Source organism: Lissotriton vulgaris, chromosome 3_1 (assembly GCF_964263255.1).
Source record: "Lissotriton vulgaris chromosome 3_1, aLisVul1.2, whole genome shotgun sequence".
Lineage (NCBI taxonomy): Eukaryota > Metazoa > Chordata > Amphibia > Caudata > Salamandridae > Lissotriton > Lissotriton vulgaris.
Window position 1 is genome coordinate 1,230,970,028 of NC_141689.1, and position 19,066 is coordinate 1,230,989,093.

The 19,066-nt window shown below is 46.9% G+C and overlaps 1 protein-coding gene across 2 annotated transcripts in view; it reads right to left on the minus strand.

The window, feature by feature from the left end:
- The window catches only part of PRKG2 (protein kinase cGMP-dependent 2), an 898,053-nt gene that overhangs the window by 337,742 nt on the left and 541,245 nt on the right, over positions 1-19,066 (minus strand). For both annotated transcript variants that reach the window (XM_086963161.1, XM_086963160.1), the window contains exon 7: positions 18,738-18,832. In XM_086963161.1, the coding sequence (XP_086819287.1) occupies positions 18,738-18,832 (95 nt within the window). The remainder of the gene's footprint in view (positions 1-18,737; positions 18,833-19,066) is intronic.

A 19,066-nucleotide genomic window follows, 5' to 3' on the forward strand; every position in this document is an offset into this window, starting at 1 on the left:
CTTTTTCCTTTCCTCTTACTCCTCTTCTGTAATGTACTTAGCCTGTAGTCTTCTCATTGTCACTATACTTAGGACTATGGAATATATGATATTTTTGCTCCTCCTATTTATTATACCTTATGTAACTATTTTCCTCATTTGTGCTATTTTTCATTTATCAAAAAAATATTGTCCTGCCTTATTATTGCATGTGTATTTTCATCTCACAATCTTTAATAAAAAATTTCAACACAAAAAAAACAATACATTAATTTATCCATACCTGTTGTTTCAAAACAGGAGCCTACATGAACAGGCCAATGTCTGTCTTGTCTGTCAATCACACAAATTTTAACTATAACATTTATCAACTCACTGGCCGTTATATAGCTTGACTACTACTATGCTCTTTGAACAAAGTGTTAACCTCCATCACCTGCAAACCTTTCAGTTTCAAGCAATCAATCAGGTTTCTTGTAAGGCGTGTCTACTCGCCCATTAGAGTCTCAAGGTCTGAGGGTGGGAGGGGGAAGCTGCTGTTCAGTCAAAAAGACAGGTCTTGTGGTCCTTCCTGAATTGAGGCAGCAACTGTGATTGCCTTAAATGTAGAGGTCCAGTTATACGCAGTGAGGTAGGAGAAGGATCTTCATCCAGCCGTGGTCTTGCGGATCCCTGGGATGGTGGTCAGGGCAAATTGGGGTGTAGCGAAGATGTCTGGTGGGTGTTTAGAAGGAGTAGTGCTGGTCGAGGTATGCAGGTCCAATGTTGTGGAGGGCTTTGTAGGTGTGCATAAGGAGCATGAAGGTGATACTTTGTTGATTGGGAGCAAGCGGAGGTCTCTCAGGTGACCAGAGATGTCGCTGTGGCTGGGGATGTAAAGGATGAGTCAGTAGAGGCGTTCAGGATGATCTGCAGTTTCTTAAGGAGTTTTTGGTGGTGCCAGCGTAGAGCGCATTGCTGAGTTGAGCCTGCTGCTGACAAGCGCATGAGTGACCATCTTCCTTGAATCTGTAGGTATCCACTTAAAAATCTTCAAAAGTAGACAGAGCATGTGAAATCCAGAAGGAGGAGATGCATTGATTTGGTTGTTCATTAAGAACGAGGAGTCCAGGATGATGCCAAGATTTTGTGCGTGGTCTGTGGGTGTGAGGGTGGTTCTGAGTGCTGTGGGCCACCAGGAAACGTCCCAGACAGAGGGTGTGGAGCCCAGGATAAGGACTTTGGTCTTGTATAAGTTGCGCTTGCGGCAGCTGCCCTTCATCCAGGTGGTGACTGCCTTTATTCTGTTGTTTAAGTTGCTCTTGGCAGCTGTAGGGTTGTCTGTGAGGGTGAGAATCTTCTGGGTGTCATCAGCCTAGGAGATGATGTTGAGTCAGTTGCTTCTGACGATGGCTCCAACCACACCTTCCCTTACCCCATTGATTGGCTCTAAGTGCAAAAAAGAATACTCTTTAAATTCCTAACCTGGTTTTCAAAACTGTACATGGACTTGCCTGGCTACCACCAAGAGAAAATCATATTGCTCCACACTCTTCAGCACCTCCACATATCCTTCACACCCTGTTTCTAAGGGGCTCATTATGATGTTGGGCGGAAAGGCTCCGCCCGACACTGACTCGGAATTGGACCGACCAACTTGTGGTCGATAGTTCTGACTGCCGGATTACAATACGACCGAACACTGTTCGGTCGGAGTCCCATTTTTTTCCTATGGCAGCTCATGTCCTGCCCAACAACTGGCCATAACACAGGCTCCTGTGGGAAATGGAATGTTTGCGGAAAACCCTGCAACCCGTTGCAGACACCCCACTGTGCAGGGTCTTACACGGGGGTCCCTTAGGTACTCCCTCGGCCAGCAAACGTAGGACGCAGGGACCCCAAAATCACTTTCTGACAGCCTTTCCATGTCAGACAGGCCGACGCGGAAAGGATGTTAGAAATCGACATCATAATCCGGAGGGCGGAAACGCTGTCCATAGGGGTGTATGATGCAGTTCCGACGAAAATGGATACTCCCCGGGTCGCTCGGAACCGATTTGTAATCGGGTGGTCAGATTGGAAACCGACCGAGGCGGTCGGAAGGGTTCAGATGCGGTTGAGGAGATTCTGACTGTCAGGAGGAGACTTTCCGCCCGACATCGTAATAAGCCCTCTAGGTATTGACTTACCCCTTGGTTTTTTCATTGAATATATATATATATATATTAAAAGTGCTAAAGAAACGTGCTGGGAGGCTTTTTCCACAAGGGTAACCTCTTCTGATTTGTGATATTTGCGGCTGACCCAGTCGCGGAGAAAGCCACTCTGCTGGAGCGGACCTGCAGTGTTTTTCAAGGGGAGACCACCAAAGATCAGGAAGCACGAGCCTGATTGAAGGCACGAATTCGACAGCGCTGCAAAGACTTTCATAGCTTTACCCACTGGGGCAGAAACAATCCTTAAAAAACGACCTTCATGCAACTACTCACTTGAGTTTAATAATTGTGCGAACTACATGAACCAGCATGCTGTGAACCACGGCAACGCCCACTGGGGGTGGTTCATATCAAGTAAAAGACAAGCACCTGGGGCATGAATGTTCGAGCACCAATGCCACTGAAGAAAAGAAATTGAAACGCGTCTGGCAGAAGCTGCTGTTTAAACTACAAAGCGGAATTGTTTGCGCAACGCTGCTGGCATTTCATTCAAATTAAAAGTGCTAAAGAAACGTGCTGGGAGGCTTTTTCCACAAGGGTAACCTCTTCTGATTTGTGATATTTGCGGCTGACCCAGTCGCGGAGAAAGCCACTCTGCTGCAGCGGACCTGCAGTGTTTTTCAAGGTGAGACCACCAAAGATCAGGAAGCACGAGCCTGATTGAAGGCACAAATTCGACAGCGCTGCAAAGACTTTCATAGCTTTACCCACTGGGGCAGAAACAATCCTTAAAAAACGACCTTCATGCAACTACTCACTTGAGTTTAATAATTGTGCGAACTACATGAACCAGCATGCTGTGAACCACGGCAACGCCCACTGGGGGTGGTTCATATCAAGTAAAAGACAAGCACCTGGGGCATGAATGTTCGAGCACCAATGCCACTGAAGAAAAGAAATTGAAACGCGTTTGGCAGAAGCTGCTGTTTAAACTACAAAGCGGAATTGTTTGCGCAACGCTGCTGGCATTTCATTCAAATTAAAAGTGCTAAAGAAACGTGCTGGGAGGCTTTTTCCACAAGGGTAACCTCTTCTGATTTGTGATATTTGCGGCTGACCCAGTCGCGGAGAAAGCCACTCTGCTGGAGCGGACCTGCGGTGTTTTTCAAGGGGAGACCACCAAAGAGCAGGAAGCACGAGCCTGATTGAAGGCATGAATTCGACAGCGCTGCAAAGACTTTCATAGCTTTACCCACTGGGGCAGAAACAATCCTTAAAAAACGACCTTCATGCAACTACTCACTTGAGTTTAATAATTGTGCGAACTACATGAACCAGCATGCTGTGAACCACGGCAACGCCCACTGGGGGTGGTTCATATCAAGTAAAAGACAAGCACCTGGGGCATGAATGTTCGAGCACCAATGCCACTGAAGAAAAGAAATTGAAACGCGTCTGGCAGAAGCTGCTGTTTAAACTACAAAGCGGAATTGTTTGCGCAACGCTGCTGGCATTTCATTCAAATTAAAAGTGCTAAAGAAACGTGCTGGGAGGCTTTTTCCACAAGGGTAACCTCTTCTGATTTGTGATATATATATATATATATATATATATATACACACATATATATATATATAAATAGAAATACACACGAACATCAGATATCAGACTTTCAGACTTTACACCGAGGAGCAAAGGATTGCATTGTAAAGCCCTGCATGGTATTACATTGCATTATAAAGGCCAACGTGTTGTAATACCGATGGGGATAATCGCATGAGGGGTAAAGCCCTGTGCTGTACTGATTAATATTCCCATCTGGAGTATCAGTGGGAGTAACATACTTCTGAGTTTTTATATTTTATAAGAGCACACAAATAAGAAAACATGTTTTTGCTCTGAAGCACAGCTTGCAAATATTTAAACTGATGCCTTTGAAGTTGAGGTTAATGTGAATTGTTTAGTTTAGTTTCTGGTCAAATACCTATTGGTTTCTTATTTGTCATTGATTTTCTGACAACATTAAAAAATCGAAAATCATTATTTCCACACTATTCTTCTTAACTTCTGTTTGTGAACCAACAATCTAGAAGACAAAGTGGAAAAATGGATTAGGACACTATGCACGTCTGTTGTATGCATTTTAGAATTGCAAGGAAAATGTCCCCTTTTAATGCACTGCCTTGTGTGTAAAAGTCAAAAATAAAAGTTTTTTTACACCCTTCCTAAACTGGAGAGTGAGGAAGCCATAGTCCTGAACAAATATGAAGTATGTTTCAAAAAAATCAGATTTGCACTATCTTACAAAAGTAAATACCATACTTGATAGATATCATTTTGGAATGAAGGTGCAAAGGAGAATGAGAGGGTGGAATAAGTATGAAAATGTGGACTGTGGAGAAATAGAACTGCAAGTAAATGGTGGTGATAATTAATAAACCAAAAATCTAAATGGGGAGTGAAGAGGTAGCGCTAGAAAGCACCCAGGTGGACGCACCCTCCTCCAGTCAATAGTATAAATAAACAGCAAGGTCCACCTCTAAGAGGTTTACTGTGAGCCAAGGTATAGCAGGCATACACAGTATTTGTTAAAATACACCTCACACACCAAAAGGGCCCTTGGTGATATGCTTCATCATCGGGGTCTTCCCGCCACACTGCGGGACGGGGCGTGTTACGACTAGCGACTACGCTGGAGCACTCTGATATTGAATGTGCTATGTGAGGTGTATTTGAGTGAGTGTAAGTAGGGTCAGGAGTGATTTGGAAAAGTGAGATTAAAAGAATACCTGGCCTTATGAAATCAAAAATCTTTATTGGTAATAGGCTGGTAATGGTAAAAAATGTGTGTAGTGGAGAAACTTAGGCTTGACAATGAGCTAGTTCTCCTAGTGATGTCAACATGTTTCGAGGCTGACTGCCTCTTCGTCAGGACGGGATCAGATCCCTCAGTCACTCACTAACGTTGCCATCAATGTGTGCTATGTGTATATACAAGTGAAGAGTATAATACCTATGTGGTATGGAGTACAAATAACAGTTTCAGCCCTTTCAGTATTTCTGATTCGTGAGCCTGCAAAGAAAAAGTGAGAGCACGTAAATACTTCCAGCGCGCTTCCCAATGCGCGTTCATATGTCACCTGTGGAAGGAAAAGCATGGTGACATATAAGGTGACTATGCGATTTCAGCGAGTCTTAAAATGTAAGACCCACTAAGGCGCTGTGACCTGTATGAAAAGAGAAAGACACTACATGACAAAACACACACGTAACAAAAAACCCACACTCTATGTCGTGAGGATCTGCACAGACCAGTGGTGAGCTGCAACATAAATGCAAAAGGAAGAATACATACTGGAATAATTTGGAGTCAGTGCCCCATGAGCCGATCTGGAAGAGGGGTAAATGAAACTTCCATCTGTTGGTAAGAGGAAGGAAAATGGGGTATGCCATAGTTCAGTATAAGATCATGGGAGTAGTTCTAAAAGTTAAGGCATTGGGCTTCCTAGCGCGGCTATGCCGTACTCACTAATCCTCGAGCAGTCCTCACATCCTCCCTCGTCCGCGGCTTCCGTGGTGTGAGAAAGTGGAGCAGAGGAAGTTGTTTTATACTCGATCAAATTGGATTATTGATTACATCTGTACCCGTGGAGAGTAGTCGAGAGTGGTGTGAAAACTAGAGCGATCTACGCTCGTAAATGTCGGCAGGGAGTGGGGGCCATTTTGGGAAAGCAATGTCTAACTGAGGCTGTATCTCAAGTTGCGAGTGCCATATTGGAAAAACGGCGATCGCTTATGACTGGTTGCCATGTCATGAGCGCCGCTATGGTTGTGGTTCTGGTTGCATTCAACATGAGCAAAAATGGGTAGATAAAAACCGACATCCCGCCCCAATAGCGCGCATGTGCGGAGCGGTTTTCATTAAGTGTATTGGAGGCTAGTATTCCCTGATATTGAGATGATTAACACGCAGCATATAGTGCGATTATTGTGGCATGCGGACGTACATTAGTGATGGGAGAGAAAAGTATTGTACAGAAGGGTGGAGGAGTGGATATATTTAATCATTACCATTCAGTGGCATGCAGTGTGCAGACAGGAGAAGTGTGGCTCAATGGTTAGAGCGGCAGACCCTGATGCAGAGGTCTAGCCCGGGACCAGGGTTCAATTCCCCGCCTCGGTGGGTCTTGGGCTCAAAATTCCACGGACCTGATAATTCTCGCCTCGGTGCCGATTCCAATCATGGAGTCTAACTATGGGCAATAGCTTGCTTAATCTCCACAATGGCTCCCACAACCCTAAGGATGCCTGTGCCTGGCCTCCACCTTGGGGATGCCCAGGAGTGGACGCCTCACAGGAAAAGCCAGGATGGGTCCCACAGCGGTATTCGTACAAGCGCCTTGAGACCCTTGTGGGTGAGAGGTGCGCTATACAAGTATCAATTTACAAGTATCAATTTACAATTTAGATCATCATTGGGATTCTAGGTTTTAAGTAAAAACTCTCCAACTGTCCCCTCAAGATTACGTTTATCGTAAAAATATTAATAATAGAGGACAGAGAAAAGCTATTACTGGCTCAGTTGCGCCCAGGGTATATCGTCATTAAACCCTGTGATGTGTGTTTCCAGACGGAACACCCACCGTTGTTCTTTTTCAAGGAGGTTTTTTTCGGATTTAATGGATTCAATCACTGTCCAGTGAAGATCCTGAATGCTGTGACCCATAGTTGAATAATGGGAGGCCATCTTAGTTGTAGTTTATTTGCAACGTATGTTGCTTCGATGTTCGTCAATGCGTATTTTGACCGGTCTCGAGGTCATTCCAATATATTCTTTAGCACAAGGGCAAGTGATAAGGTAGACAACATTTCTACTGTTGCAGTTTGTGAACGCTCGTTGTTCCCAGAAGGTTCCGTTTGAGAATTTGATGGTTTTGCTTTTGCTGGTAAGTTCACATGAGGTACTTGAGCCACAAGGATGGTGGCAATTTAAAGCTGCTAATTTTGGAGGGCCACTGTCTTTCGTGGTTCTTGGTCTATTGTGGACCAAGATGTCTCTCAGGTTTCTCCCCCTTCTGTGGGAGAACATAGGTTTCGGAAATTTAAGGATTTTCCAGTGTTTGTTCACTATTTTTGTGATTTTGTTTGAGTTAGTGTTGAATGTAGTTACACATATTGGACGGGTTTCCTGTTCCTTAGGTGATAATTAATACCCTAATGATGAACTGAAATTAGAAGGAAAGGGTATATGTAAGCTGTTAGACTCTGGTGAAAAAATAACTTGAGCCCCAAGAGAATTGTATCCAAGCAAGATCAAGCAGATGGTAGGTTTAGTCAAACCTAATATTAGACTTATGGCCTGTGGTGCTGAATTTTTCTTTTAGGTTGAATTTTTCAAATAAATCTTTAAAAATGAACTCATTAATTTAATGTATTTTAACTGATTGTATAATTATGTGAAAAATAAGTTAACTGTTTAAGGTGACTTCTAGTCTAGAATTAATAAGATATCATTTATTTAAATAAGAATTTGTTACAGTCGTTTTTAAGTGTAAAAACGGTTATTATATGAATTACATTAAATTTATTTTTAGATCATTTTTTAACATTACATTAAATGTATTTATAGTTTAAGTAGTTTAAATAATGTAATTAATGTAACATTATTTCAGGTGGGGTTTTATTTTAAGTGCCTGTCTCCTTCATTTTCTGTGGAAGAGTGCTGCAGTACTAGTGGCCATATGTGGTGCAGGAGTTACTCGAGCTATGAGTTAGAGTATATTCACAACAGTTTAGGGTCATTTTGGCTGTGGTAACTTTAGAATTATAATTTGTTAGTAGGAACGGGCATAATCTTTTGTGGGTGGGTGTATGTCCCTCCTAAACTCCTGCCTAACTCTCCTTTAACCACTTCTTACTCTTTCCTTAGACCCTCCCATATGGAAAGGGGCGACCATTCGGTCCCCCCGAACGTATGGTGGAGTACCACGATCCCCCCGGGAAGCCATCTTGGGCGGGAGGCGAGCCTCGGCTGGTATGCCCGAAGCGGCGTAGCCGGGGCGCGCCTTTTCCCGCCCTGGAGTGGGCTGGCCTAGACACTGACGCGGCCGGCCACGCCCTTGGGGCAGGCCGGGGCGGGTTTACGCCCGCCCTGAAGACGGATAAAAGGAGCAACAAGCCAAGAAAGCATCCTCTTGTTCCTGTGCTCTGAAGCTGCACCTCCTCGCTGCACGTGAGCTCGAGACGGAACGAAGAGCCAATTTTGAGCGTTGTAATCTTTCTTGTTTGTTTTACAGATACTCGGTTTTGAGAATGCCCAAGAAAGCGGGAAAGCGAATGACTACCGAACAGATGCTGCGTGTTCTTATGAAAGAGGTGACCGACCTAAAGAGGCGAATGGCGGATAAAGACGAGGAAGGGGGACCGAAACGTCCTTTGGCAGGAGCAGCTCCGGGAGGAAAAGGCAAGAGGCCCAGAAGGGGAGCAGCTGGGGGAGACATCCCGGTTCCCTGTACCCCACTCGAAAAACCAACTCCGGCGCCGGAAGAGGGGAATCCGATTCCCGTGGTGGTCACCCCCGTGTCCGGGGAGGATATGCCGCCCGAGCTGGCAGCACAATTAGCAGCGTGGTTGGGTAAAGGTAGCAAGGGCGCCACGGCTGACGACGCGCAGGTATTGATGAAGCAACTGCGTGAAACAAGGGTAGCGGCTGCGGCAGTAGAGAAGCCACCTGGAACAGGTCCAGTCGCAGATACAGCTTCCGGTTCAGGTAAGCGGCCATTGCCGATTGCAAGGGATGAGTCTGCACCCTCACGAAGGGAAAAGTTGGGTCAACATGTCCCTCTGGCTATTAAAGAGAAGATATGGGCAGAGGAGTATATAAACATCTTCTCGTTGCTTACCGATCATTATGAGATGGAGCATGTTAAAAGCCAGAAGGAGCTCATGCATCCGAGTGTTTGGCGCGCAAAGATGGCCGCCTTTAAGGTAAATGAAAACATTGGCACTTGGGGCAGAGCATGGGGGATTTTTACATCCATCATGGGTGAACGTAGACCCGAATTGCTGTCCGAATTGCCGATTTATCAGTCACGGATCATGGGGTATTCTGTATCACACGAGGGCAATCAATGGTTCTGTTACGATAATATCTTCAGAAAAGCGAAAGAACATGATAAAAACTTAACTTGGGATTGTTATGATTCTGTGTCTTGGTCAAAAATGGAAGATACTGGTATGTTGAAGTTGCCATTGGTAGGGAGTAGCGTGGGTGAATCCTCCCGCCAATATGCTGGGACGCCGTTTCGATCAGGTACGAGTAACGACAACCACTCGAGGCCGACCGGCAACTCAGGTAAAAGGGGGATTTGTTGGAACTTTAACAGGGGTAAATGTACGAGGCCCCAGGGGTCTTGCAAATTTAGGCACGAATGTGGTGGGTGTGGGCAAGCATCCCATCCTGAGTCCATGTGCAAAGCCAAAACGGGTGATAACGGGGGTAGAGGAGGCGCCAAACAGGTCTGATATAGTCCGAGGGGCGCCTTTACCTACTCCGATTGATACCATGGCAATGATTCCTTGGCTCAGCGAATACCCGGATCACGCTTCCCCTGGGGTGTTGCGGAACGGGTTTTCATATGGTTTCCGCATTCCAGTGGGGGAGTTTCAGGGTATAGCGAAATGTAAAAACCAAATATCGGTCTTGCAACATGCGACCGTGGTACAGGAAAAGATCGGGAAAGAGGTTACTCGAGGTCGAGTCGCCGGTCCATTTAATGTGCCACCAGTTGCTAACTTTGTTTGTTCCCCTTTAGGGGTGGTCCCCAAGAAGGACCCGGGTGAGTTTCGGCTGATACATAATCTATCAGCCCCACGTGGTCTTTCCGTAAACGATGCGATAGACCCGGAAGTGTGTTCGGTGCGGTACGCATCCTTCGATGAGGCCGTGGCCATATTGAATCGCCTGGGGCCCGGTGCGCTGATGGCAAAATCTGATATCGAGTCAGCGTTCCGGTTGCTCCCGGTACATCCAGACGACCAGCGTCTCCTTGGTTTCATGTTTCAGGGTCACTATTACATGGATCGGTGTATGCCGATGGGGTGCTCTATATCTTGTGCCTATTTTGAAAAGTTCAGTTGTTTCCTGCAATGGGTCTTCACAAAGAAGACGGGGTTTCAACATGTTATGCATTATCTCGATGACTTTTTGTTTCTGGGGGCAGCCGGGGATCCGGCATGTGGACAGGCTTTGACTGAATTTTGTGTCTTGATGAATCAGTTTGGCGTGCCATTGGCACCAGGTAAGACTGTGGGTCCCTCGACTTGCCTCGAGTTTCTGGGGATCGAGCTCGACTCTGAAGAAGGTTGTTTTCGTTTACCAGGAGACTAAGTGTTAAGATTCAGGGCATGCCTGCAAACGTGTATAAGTGAGTCTAAGGTTAAGCTACATCAATTACAACAATTGGTGGGACAGTTGAATTTTGCCCTAAGAGTAATACCGATGGCCCGCCCCTTCTCCCGCTCGATCGCTCAAGCCATGGTCGGCCTGAAGGAGGGTCATCATCGCACGAGGCTCTCGGCTGAGGTTCGCCAGGACATGCGCATTTGGTTGGCATTTCTGGCGGAGTTCAATGGTCGAATTGTCTGGAACAAACCGGCGGTGTCCTCCGAAGAGCTGGGGCTGTGGACAGATTCGGCTGGGAGCATTGGTTTTGGTGCCATATTCGGCACACAATGGTCGGCTCAAAAATGGCCGTTATGGTGGCATGAGTGTGGGCTGACCAGTAACATTGCCTTTCTTGAACTTTTTCCCATTCTGGTGGCCCTGAAAACCTGGCCTGAGGGATTCAGAGATCACTCTGTGGTGTTTTGGTCCGATAACATGACCGTGGTTGAGTGTATCAATAGCCAGGCAGCACGATGCAAATGGATGCTGAGATTGCTCAAAGAAATTGTGTTATTGTGTTTACAATTAAACGTGTTATTTAGGGCACGACATGTGCCGGGGGTAATGAATCAAGCGGCTGATGCGCTTTCTCGTTTTCGTATGCAGGCCTTCTGGGGTTTTCTGCCCACAGCGGACCCGGTGGCGGCACCCTTTCCCGAAGCTCTCTGGTCTCTCGGTGCCCCGAACTACAGAACCTCGTGGGAGAGAGTTTAGCACCCCGGACAAGGAAGGCATATGAAGGGGCGTTCCGAGCCTATTGGGCCTTTTTGGGGACTGCTAGGGGAGAGCTTTGGGGGCAGGAAGAGCTAGTAGTAAAATTTCTGCTGTCTTTACATCAGGCAGGCAAATCAGTGGCTACGGCCCAGAGGCATCGGGCCGCCATTTCCTTCATGGCAAGGGCTCATGGGATCCAGGACCCGACTGCGTCTTTTGTGGTGCAAAAAGCGCTACGTGGGTGGCAACGCCTTGAGGGTCGCAGAGTAGATGAAAGGCGCCCGATAGGTTTGGATAGGTTGGCCCTGTTATTATCCATACTCCCTGCAACGTGTTCATCCCGGTATGAAACAGTGTTATTCCGAGCCGCTTTTACGCTGGCATTCCATGGGGCTATGCGGGTAAGCGAACTAGTGGCAAGGAACAAGCGGGATGTGATGGGGGGACTGTGCCGAGAGCACGTTCAGGTCAGAGGGGGGACAATGACTGTCTCATTCGTCAGGTCCAAGACCGATCAGGGTGCGATGGGTGACTGCATAATTATACAAGGGATTCCCGGGTCCTCCATGTGCCCGGTGAGTTGTGTAGAGGAGTATTTAGCACAAAGGGTGGCATCATGGGGGGGGACTTTGTTGAGACACGCTGACGCCACCCCACTGACGAGGTTTCAGTTTCAGCGGGTGCTTGCGATGTCGATTGCCGCTGCGGGCTTGAACCCGGGCGAGTTTGGGACCCATTCCTTTCGGATAGGGGCTGCTACAGAGGCTACAGCCAGGGGTCTGAATGTCGAACAAGTTAAACGTGTGGGGCGTTGGTCCTCCAACTGTTATAAAAAGTATGTGCGGTTGCACATGTTGTGAAGCTGTAATGATGTACTCACGCTTCTTGTTTTTTGTTTGGTTTCAGTTGCGCAAGCCTACGAGGCGGGGCGGACTATGCAGTCGACCCAACACCGGGCCAGCGGTCAGACATCACCGGCTGTGAAAGAGGAGGTGTGGGTCGTGGGCCACTCATACGTGAGGCGTGCCGCGGACGTATTCAAAGCAGGTGACATGATTCACGTGGCTGGGGAATACGGGTACAGGGTTTCCTTCTACGGAAGGGGCGGACTCTGTATTGACCAGTTTCAATCATTTTTCGAGGGTTTGCTAGGGCGGACGAGGTCACCGCCGTCTATAGTCATAGTACATCTTGGGGGCAATGATTTGGTCACCACTGGTAGACGACTTCTTCTTGAGGCGATGCTTTCCACTGTAAGTTGGTTGGCGAGGAGAGTTCCAGGGTGCACGATTGCATGGTCCCATATGATCCCACGAAAAGTATGGCGGGGGGCTATTTCTGTTTCTGCTCTGAATCATTCGGTAAGAAAAATTAATAACAAAGTGAGTAGATTGTTCCGTTCCAATACACTGCATTCTATTTCGCATGGTTGTATTACTGGTGACAGTATGTATTTGGGGGATGGTGTTCACTTGTCCCGGGTGGGGAACGAGTTACTCATAGGAGACTTGGTAGCTTGGCTAAAGACCTTAAGACATGACCTTTAGGTAGGAGTTTTGTGGGGGGTCCGGATAGCCGGTCAACTATCCGGCCTGTGGCGGTAAGGTCATGATCGGTGAGCACTAATTGGAAGATCCCTATGAGTGGGCGTCACCCATTACGGATGGGAGCGCTCGAGGGAGGTGGCCATTGGCCCCTCAACGGGGAGGCGGTCCCTTCTAAGGATGGGCCGCCGAAAGGAAAGGAAAGGCGGTCAAGGCCCCTTCCTGGGTAGGAGGGGCTACAGCCCCCTCCTGGGGAATTTCCCGGGGCCAGGACATCTGCGACGGCAGATGTGGTAAGTTGTGTGGGGTTTGGGGAGGGGTCTACGCTACCTTCTAGATACCTCACACGAGTCCTCGGACGACCTTTAAGTGGCGTCGAGTTTTATTGGGGCCCCCGTCAAGTCAAGGGAAATTGGTAGTTGCACTTGAGGTACACCTCTGTGCGGTCGCCCCTCACAAGTGAGGGGGATATTTCTGGTTTAGGGAACTTGACACCGGTTACGACCTTGCCGTTGGCCCTTAAACGTTAGGATGTACAATTTCAAATTGCAAGTTAATATTTTGTAGGATGTTAGTTCGGCTAGGAGAACCTTTGTATTAGAGAATATGTTAAGGTTAGCCAAACATCGCAATGTGGTAATGAAATTGTACATAAAATATGAAACTGTTATTTTAATGTTTTAATTTTGTTTCATATTTTAATAAATACGGCCGGGAGGGTCACTCCCTCCCGTCTTCCAAAAGTTCAGAACTGTTTCCGGTTTCCCATCCTTGGGGATTGTGTTGAGAGGGGGTGGCGGGTATCTCAGCCATATGGAAAGGGGCGACCATTCGGTCCCCCCGAACGTATGGTGGAGTACCACGATCCCCCCGGGAAGCCATCTTGGGCGGGAGGCGAGCCTCGGCTGGTATGCCCGAAGCGGCGTAGCCGGGGCGCGCCTTTTCCCGCCCTGGAGTGGGCTGGCCTAGACACTGACGCGGCCGGCCACGCCCTTGGGGCAGGCCGGGGCGGGTTTACGCCCGCCCTGAAGACGGATAAAAGGAGCAACAAGCCAAGAAAGCATCCTCTTGTTCCTGTGCTCTGAAGCTGCACCTCCTCGCTGCACGTGAGCTCGAGACGGAACGAAGAGCCAATTTTGACCCACCCACCAGCCCCTGAGGACAGCAAGTGGTTTTGAATAAAGTTTTGACGTGGTAACTTTGATTTTGTTTGTAGGTTGGGATTATTATCATGATAACTTTGAATATGCAATAAAGAATGGTCGATTTGTGGTATGTTTTATAAAATAAAGTAATCCTGCTCTAGTGTTTGATCAGTAAGCATGCTTTAATAAAGTGGTTGTTGTTACTGTCTTTTAGGTAATTTAGTCATTTAGTTTAGAATTGTCGTATTTATTTTGGTCGGGCGGTAAGGTCATGATCGGTGAGCACTAATTGGAAGATCCCTATGAGTGGGCGTCACCCATTACGGATGGGAGCGCTCGAGGGAGGTGGCCATTGGCCCCTCAACCTGGAGGCGGTCCCTTCTAAGGATGGGCCGCTGAAAGGAAAGGAAAGGCGGTCAAGGCCCCTTCCTGGGTAGGAGGGGCTACAGCCCCCTCCTGGGGAATTTCCCGGGGCCAGGACATCTGCGACGGCAGATGTGGTAAGTTGTGTGGGGTTTGGGGAGGGGTCTACGCTACCTTCTAGATACCTCACACGAGTCCTCGGACGACCTTTAAGTGGCGTCGAGTTTTATTGGGGCCCCCGTCAAGTCAAGGGAAATTGGTAGTTGCACTTGAGGTACACCTCTGTGCGGTCGCCCCTCACAAGTGAGGGGGATATTTCTGGTTTAGGGATCTTGACACCGGTTACGACCTTGCCGTTGGCCCTTAAACGTTAGGATGTACAATTTCAAATTGCAAGTTAATATTTTGTAGGATGTTAGTTCGGCTAGGAGAACCTTTGTATTAGAGAATATGTTAAGGTTAGCCAAACATCGCAATGTGGTAATGAAATTGTACATAAAATATGAAACTGTTATTTTAATGTTTTAATTTTGTTTCATATTTTAATAAATACGGCCGGGAGGGTCACTCCCTCCCGTCTTCCAAAAGTTCAGAACTGTTTCCGGTTTCCCATCCTTGGGGATTGTGTTGAGAGGGGGTGGCGGGTATCTCAGCCATATTGTAGTAAGTATTCTTCATTTTCCAGCTACTCCCCTCTATCCCACTCACATTTGCTATTAAAACTGAAGAGGAGGCTCGGCAGTCGGACAGGATCGCCTCACAGAAAATGATAGGAGAGGTGGAGGTGTAACCAACGCACATAGGTTTGTTAATAGCATTTTGTAGTACAATAGTAGGACTATTATAATATTATTAACAAACTACAAAATGTGGTGTTTGTGAATAGACCCTGTGACTCCAGAGTTTCGACCTTAACCGCATGCGCGCTACGGGTTTTCCCGCTGTGCACTGACATTTGAAAATCGCGCGGTTCGTGACAAAGCCAGCTCGTCATCCGCGCAGCGCAGGTAACGCCCATGACGAGCTGGCTTTGTCATCCGCAGCGAAGGGGTTAAAGCAGTTACTGATGCCCGCTTGAAGGGACTAGGTGCAGTACTGAAACGAACTGAGGGTGAACACCTTCCTGTACAAAAACAATACATGGAGACGTTTCCCCCATTTATATATGCTGCAGAATGAAGCACACACAGAAAGAGAAAAAAATTCAGAGAAATAAACATATTTCTCCTCGTTACTTCTGCCCTGAGGAGGCGTACAGTTTTGACGCATTCCCAGGTTTACAGATCCTTGTAAATCTTGGAATGCGTTGAAACCCATGGGTGTTGCTTGGGAAGACACACTGCAATGAGCAGGCAATGCCTCCCTGGCGCAGTAGAAGGCAACGCAGCAACTTGTGCTGTGTTGCCTTACTCCATATTTATGAGGCCATGGAAAGCCATGCATGACCTCGTAGATATGGGTCTGCACTCAGCTCTGCTGGAGCGTCATAAAAAGGGAGACACCACCGATGCAAGAGGCTTGTAAAAAAAACCTCTGTTTAAATTGCAGTGAAAAACATACACATCATCTGACACAACCCAAATAAGAATACGTAAGCACTATAATTTCATTACATCACGGCGGAACGGTTGTGGTCATATGGTGTTGCAGACCTAGCTCTAAAATGACTGATTTGTATTTTTCAAAATCGTACAATCCATGTTGTCTAGCAGTCTTGTACGTCTAAGGTCTTCTCACTACCACAGGGGTCAGCACTGAGCCCAACACTATTTGATCTATATATGTGGCCCCTGGCCGATGTGATCAAACATCTTATTATTACCTTGACACAGGACAATGGAACATCTGCTTCGAACTTGCCTGGTCGGCGTAGCGGAATCGATGGACCACAGTTATCACAAGGTGAAAGTTGAGAGAACGGAGGTTCTTGTCCTGAGGAAACAGCCTTCTATCTGGTTCAATGCCTGGTAGCCAGATACCTTAGGACCCGTACCAATCCAAAAGCATAAAGTCAAGAACCTCAGTATCTGGTTTGACAAAAATATAATGTTCGCCAGCCAGATATCTAACCTCATAGGAGTTTGTTTTGGCGTCCTGAAAACATTATGCATATCGTAGCTTTCCTCCCAGAAGTAGCTAGGGAAGACAGTAATTCAGGTGCTACTGGTTTCCAGATTGGATTATTGCAACATACTTGATCTGGGCACCATTCAAGGTACGCTAAGGATGTTCCAAAGGGTACAGAATGTGAAAGCACTTCTAATGCTGAATAGATGGTTGTACGACAGAAGCATGCATGGCTAAACCACACATTTCTCTACCACACAGCCCGAACCACAAATGTGTCTTAATAATGCATTCCTATACCACGCATGCCTTTACCACACAATTTTGTTATAAAGGCATGAATGGTAAGAGGATATGCGTGCTTAAGGTCACTTAAAGATCACTTCCTAAGCCCTAAAATTCTAACCCCCTACCTCGCCCTCCACCCTGAGGCCTAAAACTAGCCATGCCTTTAAAACTAACCCTTTCCCTCTCCCTACCCTGAAGCCGAAAACCCTACCCCCATCATAAACAATCCTGATCCCTGCCCTCTCGTCCTGAGTCCTAAAACGTACCCCTGTGCTGTCCATAAAACTACCCCAACCCTTTCAACTGCCTTGAGGGCTAAAACCTTGTCCTGAATTAAAAAAACGACCCTGATCGCCCTGCCATGAGCCCTAAAACCACTGCATTCCTAAAAACTACCCCAAAACCCAGCCCCATCCCTTAAAATTACTCAGACCCCCTCCCCCTTTCCTGAGCCCTAAAGACCAACCCTCTTCCCAAAAGCACCCCGACCCCCCTGCCATGAGCCATAAAAGCTTCCCCCCTTAAAAAATACCCCTTGAAACCTGGCCCCAGTCCCACTTACCTGTGTATGGAGCTTCCTGTTCCAATGCTTCCTCTTCTTCACCCCCACCCATCCTGAACACTAGACCACTATCTGCCTTAACCATGCATATGTGTGGTTAAGGCAGATGCATTATTCAGGCAAGCGTGGTTGTGCTTGCGTTGTTCCGGCATTCGTGGCTTTGCCGGCGTTATTCTGGCTGTTCCCTCTTTAGACACTGTTCTTTGGTCCAGCTCTTGCCAAACATCACTGGCTACAGATTAGAAAGAGAGTTTCCTTTAAAGCTCTTTTCTTTTTTGATAAACCTTGAACAACAAAGGCCCCAGCTACCTTCATGACTTGATCAAGCCTTATTAACTCAGCAGGTGTCTCAGATCTGCTGAAGATGGGCTCAGGGCAGTCCCAAGGGTGAAATGAGCACATATGAGAGGCCGCTCTTTTAGCCTCCTGGCCTCCAAACTCTGGAATATCCATCTGCTAGATCTGAGGCAGGTATGTTCAGAACTGTTTTTTGGAAAAAAACTTAATACATGTTTTTTTAGACAAACCTAATTTGCTCTTCTCTGTTCGGGGCCCTTGTGGTTGATTTCCTAGTGCGGGGACACTCCAGATGGCGTAATCAGGCGCTCTATAAATTTCCTTATTATCACATTGGATTTTGGTCACAGCAAAATCCAAGTTTCAAACAAACGTGACCGAATTTCTTTGACATAGTTCATGTAAAAGTACCCAGGTCGGAAAAAAGAAAACGACGTGAGCACCAAAATATTAAGTCTGCCCGCTTTGCTTGGTTGGAGCCTCCTTTGCCATGGAACTCCTGTCCCACCTGACCTATGATCACGTGCCCCCATGTTGTCAAGAACAAGGCTATCACTGTTGTAGCACGGCGCTGGAGCCTGAAGTAATGGTTTTCTAAACTGACCCCCAGCCAAGATGGGTCTTATTTATTGAACTCCTGAAGCAGGACACCAGACTCAACCATTGTCCTGAAGCTCATGAGGATCACTAGTGGACTCTCCCATGTGGGTGTCTCAAGTGTTGGTGCCCTTCCTGGCTGGAACACTGACATCTGTCGGCTACAATAACATGCTAGTAAAATTGATCTGGTGGATGTAGTTTGGAATAGTTAACATAGACGGGTGGCCATTTTTCCTTCCAATATTGCAGCTGTCATTCATACTAGGATTGAATTGTTATTAGTCAGATTGCTGTCTGTTGTTACTGGGATCACATATCCTGACTCGGCAGCCTCTAGGGGATTTATAGTGAGTGTAATGGGGCAGGATACAAGATGGCAGAGTCTTCCCTGATTTGCGAGGGCACCACCGCCTTCCCTCCTGTGGTTCTCTGTCCTGTGCATGAGAGCCCAATTCGTACAACCTGAAAATAGTGAAATCTGTATGGATGGTTATATTAGTGATTTCCTGCTCAGTTTGACAATTAGAAAGCATTTTGGTACAAAAGCATCTGGGTACAGATTTTCCCAAGAAGTAAAGCAGAAGCTGAAGGACTGACCTGATGAGAGCCTTCTCCCCAAAAGAGTTCCCCTTTGCCAGTGCCTTAATGAACTGCGGCTCTCTTTGACCTTCGGTACTCTGGGTGACAATGACCTGGTGTAAAAAACAGCCTTTTTAGTTGTGAGCTCTGAGGGCTAGGAGTAAGAAACGCAACAAAAAGCCAGCAAGCAGCAAATGTTCTGCTATTCAGAAAATCACACAGTTGACTGGTAATAAAAAAAAGCATCAGATTTTGGATCATAAAACTGAGGGAGTTTGATCACTTTAGGGAGAAGGGTCGTTGGTTCACTTACAGGGGTGTTCTTTCATAACACAAATAGAGAAGCC